This window comes from Monodelphis domestica, chromosome 6 (genome assembly GCF_027887165.1).
Source record: "Monodelphis domestica isolate mMonDom1 chromosome 6, mMonDom1.pri, whole genome shotgun sequence".
Classification (NCBI taxonomy): Eukaryota; Metazoa; Chordata; class Mammalia; order Didelphimorphia; family Didelphidae; genus Monodelphis; species Monodelphis domestica.
The window spans coordinates 196,065,151-196,085,109 of NC_077232.1; the positions used below are offsets into that span (position 1 = coordinate 196,065,151).

The window sequence follows — 19,959 nt, forward strand, 5'->3', positions numbered from 1 at the left end:
ATAAATATTTTTTGGTTTGAACCATAGTTGTGAGAGTGAGAGAATACATAAGAGAAATCTGTGAACTTTATTTTAGTTAATAGCTTTATGTATATATTTTAAGACAATCCTCAACAACTGTTTCTTCCTCCCTGTTTATTAATTCCCTTGATCATCATGTCCTCTCCCTTTCCTGCCTGCCCATGATGAAAATAATAGATCAAATGAAAGGAGATGGGAAGGGTGCTGCTTGTAAAAGGAATGCCAGCTCTCGAATTTAGGATCTGAGTTTAAATCTTAATTTCAATCTTACTATGGGTGAGATTTTGAGCAAATTAACGTCAATTTTCTGGGCTCCAGTTTCCTTCGTCATCAGTAAAATGAGAGGGTTGTATAAAGGTGACTGATAAAGACCCTTGCAGTTCTGGAATGGTGGCCCCAAGTGATATGTAAAACTATAAAGTGTTGTTATTATTGGTGGCAATCATTATGATCATCTGGACATAATACTAATAAAAAATAAAATGATTAACCAGAAGAGATGGCATAATGGGAAAATAAAATAAGGTAGATGGTCTAGCATCCAAATTTGCAACTGTTGAATAATTGAGATTTGATAATATTCATAGAAGGCCTTCCTTCTGACCTTTTTGGTTACTTGCTACGTTTTATTTGTTTTCCTTTCAATGACTTAGGTAGCCCAGGCACAGAATGAAAGTTCTTTATTACTTACTCTTATAATCAGAGTTTTTCTTAGAGAGGGAGGCCTGCATGGGGGATTTAAGTGGGAACTATATAGTGAAGTGCCCTTCCTATTTACTCTGGCAGAGAACTATAATTTAGGTTGGTATGAGGCTGGGGTCACTTGATGAGGCCAGAGTTTTGTAGCTAGAAGGACAGAACCCAGAGTTTTGTAGCTAGAAGCCCTGGGTTTAATTCTGCCTGTCATTTACTACCTGTGTGACTTTGATCAGATTATTTACTCTATTTGGGCTTCAGGTGCCTTACCTGTTAAAAGGAGGGGGTCTGGGCTAGGTGCTTAAGCACCCCTGTCTCTAAATCCTTGGATCCCATGTGAATCCCTTTATATTTCTGTACAGTTAACAGGATTTTCATTTATTAAGCAGTGTCTTTTTACTTATGGGGCAAGTCAGTTCAACAGATTAATCTATGAGTTTATTAAGCATCTGATCTGTGCCACTGGGGATACCCAAAATGAAATAGGCCTTAGCTCCTGGAAGTCCACTTGGGGGAAGTAATGTGCACACATACGCAGGGGCACTTAACACCAGTTTGGTCCCTAGTATATTCAGGGCCCTGTAATAGTTTGATACGTGAAAAATAACTCAGTTCCTCCTTAAGGATTTATAATTTAATAGGAGATAGGCCCCTTACACAAATATATTGGGGCAAAGGAGAAATGCAGATAAATGTCTTGGGAGCTCTAAAGAAATCTGAAGATGTAATCAGAAGATTGTAAGCTCCTTGAGGTCAGGAACTGTCTGGCATTTATGCATGGAAATCCTTATTAAATGATAATTCATCAACAAAGTGATGTGTTAGGAAAGAGCCTTTAAATATTAAAATAGGTAGCCCAGTTTTATATCATTTTTTTTTCTCATAAAGGAAAACAATATAAGTAGTATGAGGGAAAATATTGAAATGAGAGAGTCAAAAAACCTGAGTTCTCATTTTGACTCCATCACTAACTTGGATAAATAATTTAAAAAAATATTCACATATTGTTTTTATATCATTTATCTTCTTCACTGTATACACCTCTTCTCTCACGCCTCCCAGAAAGCCATTCCTTATAACAAAGAGGAAGAAAGAGAGGAAAAGCTCTTAAAAACCGACATTTAAAAAGAATCTGATATTATATGTAGTATTCTTTACACATTGCCCCCACCTCCAAAGAAACAGAGGAAGGTGTCTTCTTATATCTTTTCTCTGCGGCCATGCTTGGTCAGTGTGATTACATAGCATTCAGTTTAAATGATTTTGTTGTCCTTTTCGTTTGTACTGCAGTGTTGTTGTATTTTGTGTATGTTGTATGTTGTTGCTTTCTTGTCTTGGCTTATGTAACTTTGAATCAGTTCATGTAAACTTTGCATGCTTTTCTATTCATCGTGTTGGTTCTCTTACAGCACAGTAATATTCCACTACAAGCATATGTCACATGTGTTCAGCCATTCTCTACTTGATAGACATCTGGCTTGACTTCCATTTTCTAGTCACCACAACAAATGCTATTGAAAGTATTTTGAAATCTCTAGGGCCATTTTTTTTTGCCATTGCCAATTATCCTTGGGATTTATGCTTAGCCTTGGAATCTCTGATTTACCCATAGCTTATTACCTTTGAGTAACTTTCTTTGCTTAATCTATCTACTGTGCTTTAGTGGGGCAACCTCTTAAACTTGTTATCTCAGTTTCTTTCATATGTAAAACAAATAAGCTAATTTAGATGATCTCAGTTTTTTTTTTTTAATCTGTAAAGTTCTTGCTTCAGTAATATTAAAGCCTCCTACCTTCTTGCCATATATGTTTCCTCATCCACAAAAATTTAAGCCTTAAATAGTTTGGGGAAACAACACTCTACTTAAAGAAAAACATATGGTTCCATCCCTTTTCAGAATTTCTAAACTTTTCTGTAGCTGCCTTTTCTTCTTTTTAGCCTTTTATCCTTTGGAAGCATTTTAATCAGTTGGATTTTTATATTGCCCTTCTTTCACTTCTATTATCTCTTTTGATTACTTCCTCTAGAGAAACTGATTTTCTTGGTGATTTTCTCCTGGTGGAGCCCTGTGATTAGGACACACACTCTCTGAATGAATGTATGCCTTTTTATTCATTCAGGCCTGAGGAGAGTGGATTGATTGCTATTCTTCCAAAGTTGCCTCCTGGTTTAAGGTCTTGGAGACCCAAGTCAATGGCTCTCTTTGTGAGGCAAGGCTTCAGACCAGGACCAAAAACTGGGGAGTAAAAGTGAATTATTGACTGGAGCTTGCACTTCAGAGCTCTGGCCAGGTTATTCTATTTGATCAAGTCACATGGCCATCAGTTCAGTTTGACTTTCAGCTCTTCTTGGCTTTTGGGTATCTAAAGTCAACAGTTTTAGGATAACTTTCTTAGACTCACCTCTCAGCTGTTTTCTTCACTTATGTGGTTTGCTAAGTGCATGGAAGAGGAAGGAAATGATTTCATAAATCCTGGAGCCATTTTTGGGAGCCCAAATGTGTCCAGGGTACAAAATAGATGCACCACTCTTCTGCCTTGGAACCCTGATTCTTAGTGTCTATTCTAAGACAAAAGCCAGAGGTTTAAAAAAAGGGTGAAAGGGATTTAGGGATATGTCTTCTTGTTTATCTCCTTCATTTTACAATTAAGGGAACTGAGGCCTAGAGAAGTTAAGTCACTTGCCCAAGGTCACAAGGCAGTGACTAACTGCCAGGATTTAAATTCAGGTCCTCTTGATTCCAAATCTGGCATTCATTCTTTCTTTCCACAGAATCATGTTGTCTCCTGTGACCAGAACTACTTCTGCATTCTTAGATGATACTTGATTTCAGGAACTCCACTAAGTTGTGGTATATCAGTTTAATTTCTTGATGAAAAAAAAATGTATAGACATTTTGAACATACTGTTAGGTAAGGAAGGAATCAAATAAGTATTTATTAAAGCTGCTTCTCACTCCATTATTTGACTGAAATCATCACACCTGGACAGAGTAAGCCCAGACCCTCAGAGAGACTGCTGGATGGTTTCTCTAAAATGGTTGTTTAGAGGAGAAAAGTGAATCTTGCTAAACTTGCTAAAGTACTCAGGGAATCCTTGCTTCACTAGCTACAGAAAGCTAGGGCCACATTAAAAAATCTTTTTATTTGATTAGTGACAGTGAGAACACTGACTCTTAAAGGCCCACTTTCTGTCTGTAGAAGGGAAGCTTTTCATGGTTGTCTGTGGGTTGCATTTGGGGTTCAGAAGTGACTCTAGTAATGCTTTGTGTTAGAATGATGGAAGTAAGTGAGGAATTAACTTTCAAGTGGGATTAAGAAATCCACCTTGCATTTAAGATTATGAACTTTTGGAGCATTCTGAGTTATATATGTTGTATATCTAAAAATGGGAACTGAAAATGTGGGTTTCTCCCCATTTCTCCCCAAAACCAAAGGAAAACCCACAACACTTGGAAAAGACAAGCTTTCATCAGTTTCTGAGTAGCCTACTTGTTTAGCAAATCTTGAGCTTGAAATTGCCTTCTGAAAAATCATCCTGCCTTGGTAGTTGTTCAAAAATACATTTATTAAATTGGGTGAATAAGTAGTATTAGGCCCTGTGAGGGGCCTCACATGAGAGTTTACATATTGCCAAGGTAGTATTTTTGAGATGCATTTTTGAGATGAGACTATCATAAGATTTCCCCTCAGTAAGATCTTAGATTACTTCAATAATGTAAATTCACTTGGTTGATTGATGGTGAGGTTTAGCTACTTATTGATGGTGATTCCTTCTCTTGTTCTTCATCATCCCAAAGGACAGTTATTTCTGCCCTGGGTAGGAGTGGTGGTGTTGGTGTTGGTGGTGTACGTGGACATAGTAGTCTAAGGTTAGGGACTATTTAGCAGGTCTAACTCAGGTAGCTTGGAAATGAATTAAGAGTTAATTTTTTGCAAGATTAACTTTCAGCAAGATTCTTTTGTATGTTTTCAAGAACATTCATGGATTTATTGCTGAAAGATCTCTTATAGATCATTCAGACCAGTCTCTTTTATAAAACAGGAAGTTAAAGTCAAGAAATATTAATGATTTGTCTAAGATAACATATCTTGTAAGCAGCACATCTCCTGATTCAAAGACCTGGTACTCTTTTTGTGTGTGTAACGTTTTACAGTTTTTTTTTAAAGCATAATTGTCACTTTCCAGTGACTCTCCAGCTCCCAAATAGAACTGTCTTTTGTAGCAAATCATTTCAATAAGTAAACCAAATCAACCCTCTAATAGAAATTCTTATTCTGCACCCCCACAGATAACCTGGCAGTCTTCAAAAGAAGAAATGTAAACCATCAATAGTCATATGAAAGAATGCTCCAAGTCACTAACAATGAAAAATGTATATTTAAGAGAATTCTAGAGTTTCTCTATATACTTATTAAACTAGTAAAAAGATGACAGGAGGGAAGCTGGGTAGCTCAGTAGATTGAGAGCCAGGCCTAGAGATGGGAGGTCCTAGATTCAAATCTGGCCTCAGACACTTCCTAGCTGTGTGACCCTGGGCAAGTCACAACCCCCATTGCCTAACCCTTACCACTCTTCTGCCTTGGAGCCAATACACAGTATTGATTCCAAGATGGAAGGTAAGGGTTTAAAAAAAAATGACAAAAGACTAAATTGTAAATGTTGGAGGAATTGTGGAAAGATCAGCACATTGTTACATTGTTAGTAGAACTGTGATTTGGTACAGCTGGAAAATAATTTTGAATTATACCAGAAAAAAGTCACTAAATTATGCATATTCTTTGAGTTAGTGATATGCATCTAATTGGTGAAGTAGATAGAGGACTGGTCCTGTAGTCAGGAAGATATGAGAATTCAAATCCTACCTCAAATTTCTATTTGCCTTGGTTTCCTTAACTGTAAAATGGGGACAATAACAGCATTTACCTTGAAGGGTTGTTATAAGAACGAAATGAGATATTTGTAAAGAACTAAACAAAGTGCCTGGCTCAGAGTAGGTGCTTTATAAATGCTATTCCACCCTCCAACTACTAATTAGGCAAATATTCTAAAGATATATATATATATATACGTTATATACATTTAATATATATAAAGGTGTGCATATTCCAAAGTCAGTACTTTTAGATTAAGAAAATTGTGTTATATGAAATTAGCCAAATATTATTGCATCATAAGAAAATTTAAAAATATGAGTAATTCAGAGTAATCTAGCGAAAATTAAGATAAGCAGAACTAGAAGAACCATTTATACAATGATCATGACAAAGTAAAGAAAACTGCATTGAAAGATTTTAGAACTCTGATTTATGCAATTCTCTCTACTGAATCCATAGAATTTAGAGAACTCAGGGTATAAGGCATGCCTCCATCTTGTCAGGAGAGAGGAGTAGGCTATAGATTTGGAATACAACTTAGATTATTGGAGAGACCATTGTTTTGATTTTATTAGCTGTACTTTGCTATGTTGGGGTGGTTCTGTAGTTGGGTCCACGTGGAATCAACACATAATAAGAGGGATTTTTAAAAAGAGGATCAACAGTTTACAGTTTTCAAAAAAACTTTTCCTTTTGGCATGTGCAATTATTAAAAAACAAATGAAATTAATTTTCATGATCATATTTATGTAACTTTTCCATATCAGAACAAATAATTTCCTTAACTAGGAGCAAAATATATCTACTGACCTGGACATATACCCTTGACCCAGGTATGACACTGCCGGGCCTATAGACCAAAGAGATAGAAGAAAGAGGAAAAAGGAATTATATGTACAAGAATGTTTATAGCAGCTTTTAATAGCTAAACATGGGAAACTAAAATGGTACCCACCTAGGGATGGCTAAACAAATTGTAGTATGTGGAATGTTATTGCACCATGAAAAATTATGAAATGGGAGTCAGCTGAGTAGCTCAGTGGATTGAGAGCCAGGCCTAGAGATGGGAGGTCCTAGGTTCAAATGTGACCTCAGACACTTCCCAGCTGTGTGACCCTGGGCAAGTCACTTAACCCCCATTGCCTAGCCCTTACCACTCTTCTGCCTTGGAGCCAATACGTTGGCTCCAATACGTTGGCTCCAAGACAGAAGGGTAAGGGTTTAAAAAAAAAAAAAACTGGGAAGAGTCTATGAATCATCACAGGAAGTCAGCAGACCTAGGGAAACAGTTTACACAATAAAAATGACATTACCAAAAAAAAGAAATTTAAAAGACTAGAACTCTCATGCAGTTGAGAGACTTGAAGATGAAGGACACCACTCAATCACTTGTCAGAGGTAATAAGCATAAAATACAGACTAAGATATGCATTTTGAACAGGTAAAATATGGGAATTTTCATTTGATTATGTATATTTGTTATGAGTGATTTATGATTTTTTAAGTTGTTCAATGGGTGGGGCAAGAATAATAAATGCTTCTAAAAATAAAACAGAAAAATTTCTCACAAAGCTTTTGAACCCTGTACCTGGAACATAATTTCTCCACTCTTTCTAGCACTTTCTTCCCCCAGCTTTTTAAGAACCATTAAAGAAGTGTGAATAGTGCCTATTTTTTTTTAACCTTGAACTATCAGAATAACTGAAGCTTCTAATTGTTTCTAGGGAAGTCTTAGAGGTACCTGTTACTATTGACAACCACAGCTAAGAGGTGGGAGAAGGAACACCTCCAGATTTTCTATCAAATAGGAAGGAATTGGGAAAGATAACTAAAGGGATACAATTATAAATGCATTCTTTGTGTAGTAGTAGTCTCTCGGTAACCGAGGATGACGATTGTCTTTGTGCGTTTTCATCTATGATAGATGAGTGTGCACAAAGATACTTGTGTGTGAAGGAGATTTAAGTGGAAAAGTCGATGCACAGAGACAGTTCCACTCTCTCAGCCTTGGAAGCCTGGGTCCAGTGGCACAAAAAGTCATTACACCTGGAGACTTCCTCAGCTGCATTGGATGGCTGTGTTGTCTTTGTATACATTATTTAAACAGGAGAAGAGGAGACAGTCTTAGGGAAGATTGTACAGTGCTTTTAATGACCAAACTTATCCCTGAAAGAGAAACCTGTCTTAGGAATATCATTATTCTGTTAGTGATGTTATGTGATCAATCATGGAATGTCATAGTTTTTTCAAAGTTAAAATTAAGGAGTTCTCAAAAGGGCATGGGTTGGGTTTGTGAGCTACGATATGTTATCAGCTAGGAATTAATTACTCAAGAGCAGAGATATATATGACCTGGGAAGAAGATGTAGTAAGATGGAGGGATAACTTGATGTGTAGAATGCTTAGAGATCGAGACACTAGAGATATGGCTGGCATTTTTTGGTGGAAAAATTTTGGAGGAATGTGGATAAAAGTGTCATTAGAAGTATTTAATAATATATTCATTTTAAGCGTTTATTAAGCTCCTGCCATGTGTGTGCCAGAGAAGCAGAAATGAAATATGAAACAGTCTCTGCCTTTAAGGTACTTAGAGCTTTTAACTAAAATCAGTTGTTAAATTCTTATGGGTCTTTGGGAGGGCTTGTTTTAGGATTATTGGAATTAGCTCAAGAAAGGACTTGAATGTTGAAGTCCTTTTTCTCCTGCTTATGCTTCTCCCTTTCAAATGTACTCTACCACAAATTTAATTCGGCAAGGATTTATTAAATTCTTCATGTATGTTAGGTATTGTGGTAAGTATTAGGTAAGAGAAAAAAAAAGAAAACGGTCACTGCCTTTGAGCAGATTATATTCTTCTAACAAACACCATGGTTCAGCAGTAGTTACTACCAGGTGAATATTTGAATGAAGAATTTATCCAGATAAATCAGGCTAAGAAAACTTTATTTGAGTGAAACATTGGGGCAATTAGCTTTTTTTTTCCTCCACTTTTGCCTGAATTATCTGCCTGATTGTTTTCCTGACCATCAGTGTGTTTAAGTAGACCCAGTTAGTGTATGGCATTGGTGATATGAGTCTTCCTCAGTGGTTAGAGAATAAGTTTTAATGGCAAAAACTTAACAGTGTTTGGACCCAATGTTCTTTGTGTTACTGGGTAAGGGGACAGCTAACAAGACTCATGAATCCAGTCCTGAATTTAAATTCAGAGTTTGGATGAGGGACTTGCCACCTGTTGCTGAGAATTATGTAGCATCTCTTAAATGTTGACTCATAACTCTTAAAAACTGTGAAATGGTCATATTCTATACTTTATGATGGGCCTTCCTCTTTATCCTGCTCTTTTTTGGGAGGAGGGGGGACCTATAATTAGACAATTAATGGATTCCATAGTTAGCCCTTTGGAAAACAAGTCAGAACTTAGAATTTCTCTAGGACCCTCATTCACCTAGTTCAGAGGTTCTGAATTTGAAGTCTGTGAACTTGTTTTAAAAAATAGTTAACTGTATTCAATCTGATAGGTTTTCTATGTAATCTTAGATATTTTTACTTTATGCATTTAAAAACATTTACCAGACTGCTAAAGGAATCCATGACAGACAAGTCAAGAATACTGGTCAATAACCTAATCATTCATTCTAGAGGAAATGATATAAAAGCCATCTTTGAAACCTTGCCCTCTCTCTTGGGATCATAGGTTGGAGCTGGAAACAACCTTAAAAGATCCTCTAGTCCAGCCTTCTTGTTTTATACCTAAGGAAACTTAAGCCCTGTTTATGTGACCTTACTTAAGCCAAAATGTGAACCACTAGATGTTCCTTCTGTACCCAGAGGCTTCTTAAAAAAATCTATAAATTCTGTTTGAAGTTAGAGTTATTATTCTTTTTTATGTCTTAATACCTTTACCTTGTTGACATATTGTATTTTATTTAATTGATTTTACAGTAGAATCAAATAATACTATTTTATAAATGTTAAAAAAAATTAATCTGAGGAATGACATGCTATGCAAGGAGGGTGAGGAGAAGTGTCTGAATCTGTGAGTTGTCATTTGTCTTCATTGCCTGGAGTACTGAGATATTTAGTAGTTTGACAGTGTTTATAGAACTGGTGTTTGACCAAGGCAGGCTTGAAACCAAGTCTTTCTTACACAAAACCTGGCTCTCTATTCATTAGTACATATTGCTTGCCCTTTAATAATGATGCAAACTAGTAACCTTAAAAACAGTTCTTTCACCCACATGTTTATGCCTTATTTCTTGTAACTTGTCAATTAGAAATGGGTTTCTTCACAAAAAGTGGTACTAGTGAATGTTAAAAATGGTTTCATGTCAATGATACTTTTAGGAAATTTTCCATTATTCACTTGTCTCTGGGAATGGTTGCTTATTTAAAAAAACAAAACCCATTCTTAAAAAGAGATAGTTGTATGAAAATAAACTTAAAATTGGATTATGTCACATACTCACATTGACTTTCTGGATCAAAGACTATGTAACATGGAGTAGGATTGTTTTTGGTTATTTTAGCAATGTGTAGGTTTTCATTAATAATATTTTTAAAAATTGTACAAAAATTTAAACATCAAGTTTAAAAAAATTCTGTAGCTCTGTTTTAGCAAAGTTTTATTATCAGAGCCAAATAGGTTGTATTGGGGAAAAAAACCTGATAATGAGGAAATCTTGATTTCATCTTTTCATTTTCATTCTCTTCAGTTTGCATACCATTATAATAACATGTCTAAAAAGTTCCCTTATTGCAATGTCAATGCTCAAGGACAATTCCATACCATTTTCTTTGTGACTTTCCTTTCTTAGTATCCTCTCAGATTACATAGTAACTCATGTATTGGCCCTACACTAGTGAGCATCACTATACTAATGCCTATATTGATGAAGAAGATGCCTTTTAATAATCCAGAGCCTCATCACCAGAGCCATGTTTGGGAGTCTCCTGTTGTACTCCTGCCTGAGTAGGGTGAGGTGGGCTTTGACTCCTTTGGCTCTCCTTGCCCCATGGTAGGAGGTAGGAGCTGTTTTATTTTCTCTGTAGATGGTCTTATGCTTGCGCACAGGAAGGCTGAAGATAGTCACAAGATGAGCAGGGCCTTCTCTATTGTTAGTTCATCAGCCTTTTGATTCTTGGGTTTTGCTTTTCCCTCATCCAAGCCTTGCATCTTGGGGAAGCCTTGTGGTGCAGTGCATAGGGCCTGGATTTGGGAGCAGGAAGACTCGGACACTCACTTAACTCTGGGCAAGCCACTAAACTCTGTACCTCAGTTTCCTCAGCTATAAAATGAGGAGGTTGGATTAGCTGGCTTCTAAGATCTCTGAACTCCAGGCCTGTGAGAGGCTCTCTAAACTCCAAGCCTAGTGTGAAGGACCCTGAAACCCCCCCTGTCCCCCCATACCTGGGCTTCCTTGTGAAGGTGCCCCCTGGACTTTGGTCAGTTACTGGCTAAAGCCTAGACTGAGCTGTAAGTAACTTCCTGTGCTTCTTATTTCCTAGTTGGTCATGTTCCGAGTTGGACTTGAATGAAATCCGCCTGATCGTTTACCAGGACTGTGAAAGGAGAGGCCGACAAGTCTTATTTGACTCAAAAGCAGTGCGGAAGATGGAGGAGTCAGCAGCTCAGGTACCAAATGCCCATTGCTTTTGTTCTTTGGCCAACCTCTGGAGCCAGTCAGGTGGTATTTGACTGCCTATTTTGGTTTTTTTTTTGAGTATTGTTTTTTAAACCCCTATCTTCTATCTTAGAATTTATACTAAGGAGTGGTTCCAAAGTAGAAGAGTGGTAAGTGACTTGTTCAAGGCTGCACAGATAGGAAATGTTTGAGACCAGGTTTGAACCCAGTACCTCACATCTCTAAGTCTGGCTCTCAATCCACTGAGCCACCTATCTGCTCCTCAACTGTCTGCTTTGAGCTGTGGGGACTCTATATGGAGAAAATGGCCCTTGTCGTAAAAAGGCTTATAATTGATTTGGGAACACAAACCCATAGGAAACAATTGGCAAAACTGTGGGGTGCACCAACGGTCTGTGATGTAATGGGTGTCGATGGTCTCTCTGTTAACCCAAGTCACAGGCCCCTCAGTTGTACAGACAGGTGTCCAGAGTTATAGGGGAGGAAAAATCCATCTTTCTGATGCAAACCTGGTGATGAGCTACATTGAACTTAAATAGACTAGTCACTAGGATGTTGCTAGATTGTACTGGAAATCTTTCTAGCTAGGTAAGGTCTACTCTAGTTCCTGCTGGCTCACAGTCTGAGAAGTCATCACTTTCCAGCTATATTTACACATCAGAGCAGGACTTGAATGGAAGCATAGGCTCTTAATGTTGTAAGAATTTAGATAAGGCTGAAGCAACCAAGGCAGTCTTCATGGCTCCTGAACTTAAAGAGTATGTGGGATTTGGATGGATGGAGAAGAAAGGGAGGATATTGAAGGAGAGAATAGAATGAATTTGAGGTTGGTGGTGGGGAGTGAAGAGAGTATTGGGGATTAAAATAGGGCAGGGCATAGCATTGGAGTGGGGCTGGATTATGGAGGACCTCAAGGAGTTAGAATTTGATGTGGTTAGCTGAAGAATTTGAAATAGAGGAGTCCCATGATCAAATTCTTTTTTAGAAGATTGGTGCCCAGTACCACTTATGCTGGATGAATTGGAGGAGAAAGGCTGGATCTATACAAATCAAGTAGGCAGAATTTGGAGGAATCCAGGCAAGAGATGATCAGGGCCTCGGCTAAGGGAGCAGTGGGCTCTATCAATGAAAATGGAGTTGAGAAGTATTTGAAGGTTTTTCAATGGAAGATTTATGGCTGACAGGATAGAGAAGATGAAGGAGAAAGGGTAGATGAGTTAAAGATGACTACGAGTGCTTTATCCTGAGAGAATGGCAGCACCATTTTTAGAAAAATGAATGAGTTGAGAAACATTGATTTTGATTCTGTTTTGGACCTAATTCAGATTTTAGACCTGCTAAATTTGAAAGCTAAGTGAAATACACAGGTGTCAGAAAGGCCCCATGTATTTAAAGACCCATGTAAAATACTTATTAATCTTAATGTATCTTTATGTATTTATTTGCCTTCTGATTCAGTTATGTGGTAGGGTTGCCTTCTAAATTATTATCAAAGATGAGAGAATCATAGGATTGTCAAGTTAGAGCCAAAGGAGACCTTCAGAGTATTCTAATACAATACCCTCTTTTTAACAAAGGAGGAAACCAAGGCTCTAGGAATCACTCCACTTTAAAATCAGAATTCAGGTACCTACTCAACTTATTAAAAAAGGCTTGGGCTCACCTGGGCAAAAAGCAGGAAGGGAAGGGAAATCTCTCAGCTGAGTCACCATGAACTGTGACCCTGGGTTTTTATCCAGTGCTAGGCTCAAGAACTTTTCCCTTTGTGGGTGGGAGATCATTTAATATGATTTTCCATTTCCCTAAAGGATGGGAACGTAGCCACATACCCACTCACCTCCTCAGTGGGGTTCCCCAGGGACTGGCAGAGACAATAAAACAAAATAACTTTGGGCAGTTTGTAAAAATGACTGGAGGCATTTGGTAAGATGAAGATTTCTGGGAAGGACCATAATACTAATGAGTCACTAGAGACCCAGAGACACTGAGAGATTTGCCTAAGGCCACAACAAAGGAGAGGGATCTCAAAATTTCCCTCTCCTAATTCACTGCTCTTAATATGACACCACAATTCAATTCAAAATATTTATAGTTATTCCTTTATGCAAGGTCTCTAGGCTATGTGCCAATAGAAGGATGAGGAAAATTTGTGAGGGGAGTATGTGTCTTTGCTTCTGATCTGGAGCCAGGAAGTTACTAGCCTGTAAAGAGATGGGGCCCTTTGAAAGGATACAGACAACTCCTTCAGCCTAAAGTCTTCCTTGCTTAGAGATCAGAGACCCAGCCGAACTTGGCTGCCTTGTATCCCAGATGCTCAATCATCTTGTGGGTAGAAGGCAGCCCTACTCACTGAAAATCAATCAGTAATTGTTTGGATCACTTCAACAGAGGAGCAGAGTGCCCTTTTCTGTGAGGTGGCTCTTTCTTGACCTCTGTATCAAGTAAAGAAAAAACAACTGAGGAAATAGAGGTTCAGATCTTTGGAACATATCAATTTATTAAGCAATTCATGGCAATTGCTCAGCGTATTGGGGCCAAGCCTTTAAAGTATGTCAAAAAACTATCAAATGAGACTAATTAACTAAAAGGAAACAATACATTAGGTAATCTGATTTCTAATTGGATAAAAGATTTAGAACTTTCCAAATTGGGAGGAGGAGAATCAACAAGGACATTTCCCTGACTTCAGATTAAGAGGTATCTCATTCTCCCCCACCCCCCCTCCCCAGTACCTGTAAGCATGATAGTAATAGCTGGTAGATCAATATGGGGCTATTGCAATGTAAAAAGGCATTCTTTATTCCTTTTTTAATCTAATGGGGTACCTGGAGGTCCTCTTACCATAGATATGTATAGGGATTAATCAGCCCACAGTGATAGGAAGGAGAAAACATAGAGATAGAAAGGAGGAACTATAGACAGGAAATGAGGTAGAAACAGGGGATAAAAAGTCAATTGGGTGGGCTGGCAGTTGCAGGGAAGTTGGCTGCTGGGCATGCGTTGAGTTGGTGGTTGGTGTTTAGTTGCTGGAATATAAAGGCGGGCCTAAGCTTACTGAGAGGGCTTTTGGATTTTTGGCTTTTGGTTTGGGCTGTTAGTTTTTTTTTTTTCTTGAACATTTTGGAAGGTGGCTGGTCTTTGTTGACAGACCTAATTGAGGTTGGATTAAGCACTGATTGGGTTGGCTTTGATTGGGCTGGATTGGGTTGGAACTTTGTGGGGTAGTTGTTATTAGCAGTAGTTATAGGTAGATATAGACAATTTTAGGTAGTAATTATAGGTAGTTATAGGTAGTTGTAGGATAACTAGTATAGACATTAGACAATTTCTTCACATCTTTCCTATATTTCTCTCCTTTCCTATATTCATTTTACTATATTCTTTTACTATCTCTATTTTAATTAAACTAAATTGTTAAAGGCTGCTAGAAGTTTTCTTTTCTCTGGCTTAAAGGAATAATATTAATTTACAACTCTACTATATTCTCAACTAAAACTTAAATATTTAAAAGCTGCTCTGTTTTGTCAAAACTCCCAATTTAACCCTTACAGCCCAATTATGAGAAAATTCCTTACATCAGTCTTAGAATCTGTTCAGCATCACCTTGATTAAGGGTCTTAAACAACAGGGATAAGTTTGCTCCAGTTTCTTGGCCAAGCAGGGCTAGGTACAAACAATGCTACAAGGTTTTCTGATTCCCATGACTGAACAGTGTTTTCTCATAAGGCAGAATTTGAACTAAGGCCATAATTAATGGAGAGGGACCTGAACTAGCTCCAGAATTGAGTCACAAGATGGAGTCCTTGTGGTTCACTCTATCATCTCAGGTGCTGCTTTCATGGATTGTTCTAATCCTCCCAATTCCCTTCCCTTAAACAAAGGCATTTTTCTTGTAAATTTATGCAATTGATTAAGGCTTTCTAGATTACCCTTCCTTATATAAAGACAAAGACAAAATGGGGCTGTCTTCATGGAGCTTACTTTCACCTGGGAGATAAAAGTTACCCACAGATAATTTAATATCAAGTAGTTCCTGGGCCAAGGGGAGCACCATTGTGCCTTGACTGAGTAGGCTCTAAATCACTGCTTGTTGAATTGAATTGAGAAGTAGGACATTCCAAGTGACAGATCATGCAACAGGGTGGGAGATGGATTGTCATGTATAGGGGCATGAAAAGGAGTCTTGTTCTGCTTGAAGCTGGGTCATAGGAGTAAAGGGAAATCAGACTATAAAGAGAGGAAAGACTTTAAATGCTGAGTTTAGGAGTTGTTAATTTATCCTTGAAGCAGTAGGGAGCCATTGGAACTTCTTGAGTCAAAGGCTGCCTTAGGCAGACCTACCTTCCTTTAATACCACTTTATTTCACATGGATTAGCTTAGATTCACCCTATAAAATTCTTTTGTGTCTTGAGGTTGGAAAAGTGTAGTTAAAAATGTGCTCTGGCCCAGGCTTTTCAGATAAGGAGGCAAGTGTGAGTGTCCTTCATAACTTAAACTCCCTGAAGGGCTGGCTGCTAAAGTGATCAAAAGCTAGTGACTCAAGTTGGAGAGGGTTCAAAGGAGACCAGTTTCTGGAGTGGGCATTGGACAGTCATACATACTGTTTCTTGCCTTCCCTCATCAGTGATTCTATGACTGACACTTGGCTGCTGAATTTCTGGGCTTAGAGTTAACTGCCTAATGATAGTCACATTAGACAGATAAGCCACACTTCCTTTAATAGACTGCAAATCAAACGGTGTACAAGAAGTCTATAGCAAGCAATATAAGGAGGGCAGGGGGACCTGGTGGTTAGAGTGCTGCTTCAGGAGTCTGAAAGCCATGAATTCTACCTCTGACTACACTGAATGTGTGATTCTAATGTAATTTAAACTTTAAATGCCCCAGACAACTCTTTGAGACACTAAATTGCCCAAAAGTTTGAGAGGATTTTCTTACTGGACCAAAGATGAAATTAAATACTAGAGGAAAGAGGGAGAGGTTTTTTGGAGGGTAAGGGAGTAAGAGTGTAGGAAGAGACAGAGAAAAAGGTGGCAGCTAATATTTTTTTCAGTAATCCTTACATTCCTTCTTAGAAACATCAGTATATATTGGTTCTAAGGCAGAAGAGAAGGGCTAGGCAGTGAGGGTTAAGTGACTTGCCTAAGGTCACATAGCTTGGGACTGTCTGTGGCCAGATTTGTACCTGGGACATCTTGTCTCCAGGATTGGCTTTCTATTTACTGAGCTCCCTAGCTGCCCTCATCTAATTTTTATTAATTTTTTTTCTTTAGTCAATTTAGAGCATTATTCCTTGGTTACAAGAATCATATTCTTTCCCTCCCTCCCCTCACCCACCCTTCCCATAGCCACCCCATCTAATTTTTAAAAGAAACATTTTGTGTCCGTGTCATGAAAACTAGTGATAGAATAAATTTGAATTTTACATGACCAATATTAATCCTAATATTAGCACTAAAAATGCTGATTCTTTAGATATTTATTTTTTAAACATTGTTTTTTAAAAATTGATGTCTTTTGTTTGATTTGACACCCTTATTTAACCTTGCCCAATTCCTGAGCATTATACATTTTCCAAATTTTGCTGAAAAATCAATATTAGAGTTTTCTACTAGCCTTTGTTTGCTCTAGAATATTTTCTCAAAGGAACTCCCAGGCTGCAAAGATAAACTGATGAGTCTAGGTGACTTCAAAGTCTGCTTTATCTCTTTCTGTCCCTAGAGAACTGAGGATGTCTCCATTAAAATGCCAGTCAAGTGTTGTCAGGCACGGAACAATAGCAGCAGCAGCAACAGCAGCAGTGGAAGCGGCAGCGGCTCCTCTTCCCATCATTCTTCAGCGAGTTCTCTACCTGGCAAGGAGCAACTTCCCAAGTACCAGGTAGAATCTTCCTTCCTTCCAAGATGGGTGGAGAATGGAAGGTGAGAGGCAGAAGCCCTGCTGGAAGAATGCCATGAGGAAGAATCATGCCTATTGACCCAGGAGCTTCAACTTCTATAGGGCTGTGTCAGCCAAGCATCTGAGCTTTGCCTCCCAGTTCTAGATTCAGAGTGATGGAGAGGATGGGTAGCTCAGTACAGTCTGCCCTACCATTGTAGTGCAATGAGGAGCAAGAAGGAGAAGTGCTATGCCTTTTTTTCATCCCTTTACCAAAGGGAGTAGTTGGGATTTCTAATTAGACTCCAAGAATCCAGAAGTGTTCCTTGAGCATGGACAAGCTTCCTCATGAGTCAGCATTCCTGTACTACTGGGAAGTGCTCAAAACTGGAAAGGAATTATTTGGTATCACAAGGGCTGGTATTCATCTGTGGGAAGCAGGATAGCAAATAAAATTCAGGAAGCATTTAGTAAGCACCTACAATGGTACCAGGCCCTGTACTAGGAATACAAGAGAAAAAGATGGAACAGTCCTTAAGGGTCTTAGATTTAGAACTGAAAGGGACCTTGAATGCTAACTGTCCCACCTTCTTATTTGAGATGAGGAAACTGAGGCTCAGAGGGGCTAAGTGACTTGTTCAAGGACCCAAGAGCAAATGAGATAACCCATACAAAGCTTTTTACAGATCCTAAAAGCATTGTGTAAACGCTGTCATGATCAGATGACAGAGCTGGGATTTGAACCTGTATCCTTTGACTCTAAGTCCAGGGTCTTTCCACTGCCCTATGCTCCCTGCCCTCGAGGTGTTTAGATTCTACTAAGACTATCAACACTTAAAGCCATAAATACAGAGGATTTTGAGAAGGGAAGAAACACTTAAGAACTGGAAGGGGTGGGGAGGGGGGAGCAGAGGAGAGATGTGGCAACAGAGCTGAGCCTTGAAGGAAAATTAAAATCCAGAAAAGTAGAGTTGAACAAATGCATGCAGATAAGAGATGGGATGTCAGTCTGGGAAGGGCCTGGGTATCTGGAAAAATGAGAAATATTGATTAGGAGTATAGGGGAGCTCATGAAAACAAGCCAACTGTTAAAGGGGTAAATATTAGAGATAAGGGTATTTTTTGTTAGTCTTTTTTAAACTCCATCAAGTGTTGCCCTAGAGGGACCCAGAATTCTAAAGCCCAAGAAAAGTCCTCAGTCCTCCTAGGGGTAGCTGAAGAGATTCACTGTGGGGCCATGCTCTGGACTGTCTTTTGTTTTTGTTGTATAGAATGCAGTTGTTCTGTGGGCCTGCAAATTCTTTGTAGTTGGGAAATGTCAGATGATATTTCAGCTGGGCAAAGAAAAAAAAAAAGATGAACCTGGCTGAGTAAGGTTAGCGGTGAAATGGAGGAGGGGGCAGGGGAGGGAGATAGGAGTTATTGATGAATAATCTGAAGGCCAGTTTCATTGTGGCCAGGCTCAGTGGGAGAGTATTGGAGCAAGCAAGAAATGAACAAAGGAAAGTCTGCCGAAGGGAAATGGATGAATTGGCTAGAACAGTGGATGTCTTTTTAACACTGACCCTTCTTTTCACAATCCTCTTACACTATCACTTTGCCAAAGGGAAATGCAGTTTTAAAAGGTTGGATATGGATATCATATCATCAGAATTAGATCCTGAAGAAACCAAAGGGGGTTTCCTCTAGACTTCGAGGCTCAGTCCATTAGTAGGTGTGCTTATACTGCATATTTATTTGATGTGAATATGATGTAAATGCTTATAACTTTCAGTTCAAGCGCTTCCTTCTACATGAGACTCCCTATTTGTTATTGGCTTCCCTTCTGAAATTAATTTGTATTCACTTGTTTTTGTATTTGTATTTTTGCACTATGTTTGTATTTGTATTTTGCACTTGCTCATCTGTTTTCCCTTTCTTCCTCTGACTAGTCTCTTCCCCAAAGATCATAAGCCCCTTGAGGGCAGGGACTATTTCATTTGTATCTCTGTGTTCCAGGTGCCTAGTTTATAGGGCCTTGTATGTAGCAGACATTTGTTAAATGGTTGGTGCATGTTTCCTTCAGCAGAGAGTCAGAGGACTGCTTGGGTAGCTTGTTGTGTATGGTGTCTGGTAGTGTGTTAGCTGTTGGTTTTTGTTTGTTTGTTTGTTTGTTTTGGTTATTGCTGTTATAATTTTGCTTAGTGATTCGCTTGCAACTTTGCATGCTTTGCTTTGAAGAGCGTTTTGGTGTTCAAAGAAAGAATTTTTTTTGGAGTTGAGAAGTAGAAAAACTAGAGATTAGAGGAGCTGTAAATGATTGATCCAGGAGAGACATGGATGTTCAGAATTCAAATAACACAGTTCATTTAGCAAGTAGTAGCTCAGCATAGCCCGTGGGAATTGCTCTTTGCACACATGAAGTTGAATCCTCAAGCACTTTTTGGACAGTCGGTTCCAGAAGTCATTAGAATTTAATTTGTTCATATCGAACAATTAATTGCCTACAGATCTCTTCTGAACCAAGAAGCAGTTTGTTGTAACACAAGGGTGGGGAAGGGTAACCAAAGGTCTGTTGTGTAGAGTACTGTTTGTTTTAGCAGCAACTCCTGCCATTTTCTTTGCTGGAATGCTGTAGACTCACTGCTTTTTCCTGATTCCCCTAGCCTACCACTTGTTTAGCAATTATGGAAATAGGTGAGTAAGTCCTGTGCAACCTACAGGTACCTTGGATGGGGTTCAAGGCCATGGGCCCAGGAGGAAATCAAGAAACTTTTTCCATTGGAATCTCAGAGCCTGGCTGAATCCTGAAGAGAGTTGGAGTGAAATGGTATTTCCTTAGCTATAGTGAAGGGAGTATATTCAA

The 19,959-nt window shown here is 38.5% G+C and overlaps 1 protein-coding gene across 4 annotated transcripts in view; it reads left to right on the forward strand.

Annotated features, from left to right (window-relative positions):
• Positions 1-19,959, forward strand: part of FNIP2 (folliculin interacting protein 2) — a 141,405-nt gene that overhangs the window by 48,616 nt on the left and 72,830 nt on the right. For all 4 annotated transcript variants that reach the window (XM_007496172.3, XM_001374855.5, XM_007496171.3 and 1 more), the window contains exons 2-3: positions 11,100-11,226; positions 16,959-17,117. In XM_007496172.3, coding sequence (XP_007496234.2) covers positions 11,100-11,226; positions 16,959-17,117 — 286 coding nt within the window. The remainder of the gene's footprint in view (positions 1-11,099; positions 11,227-16,958; positions 17,118-19,959) is intronic.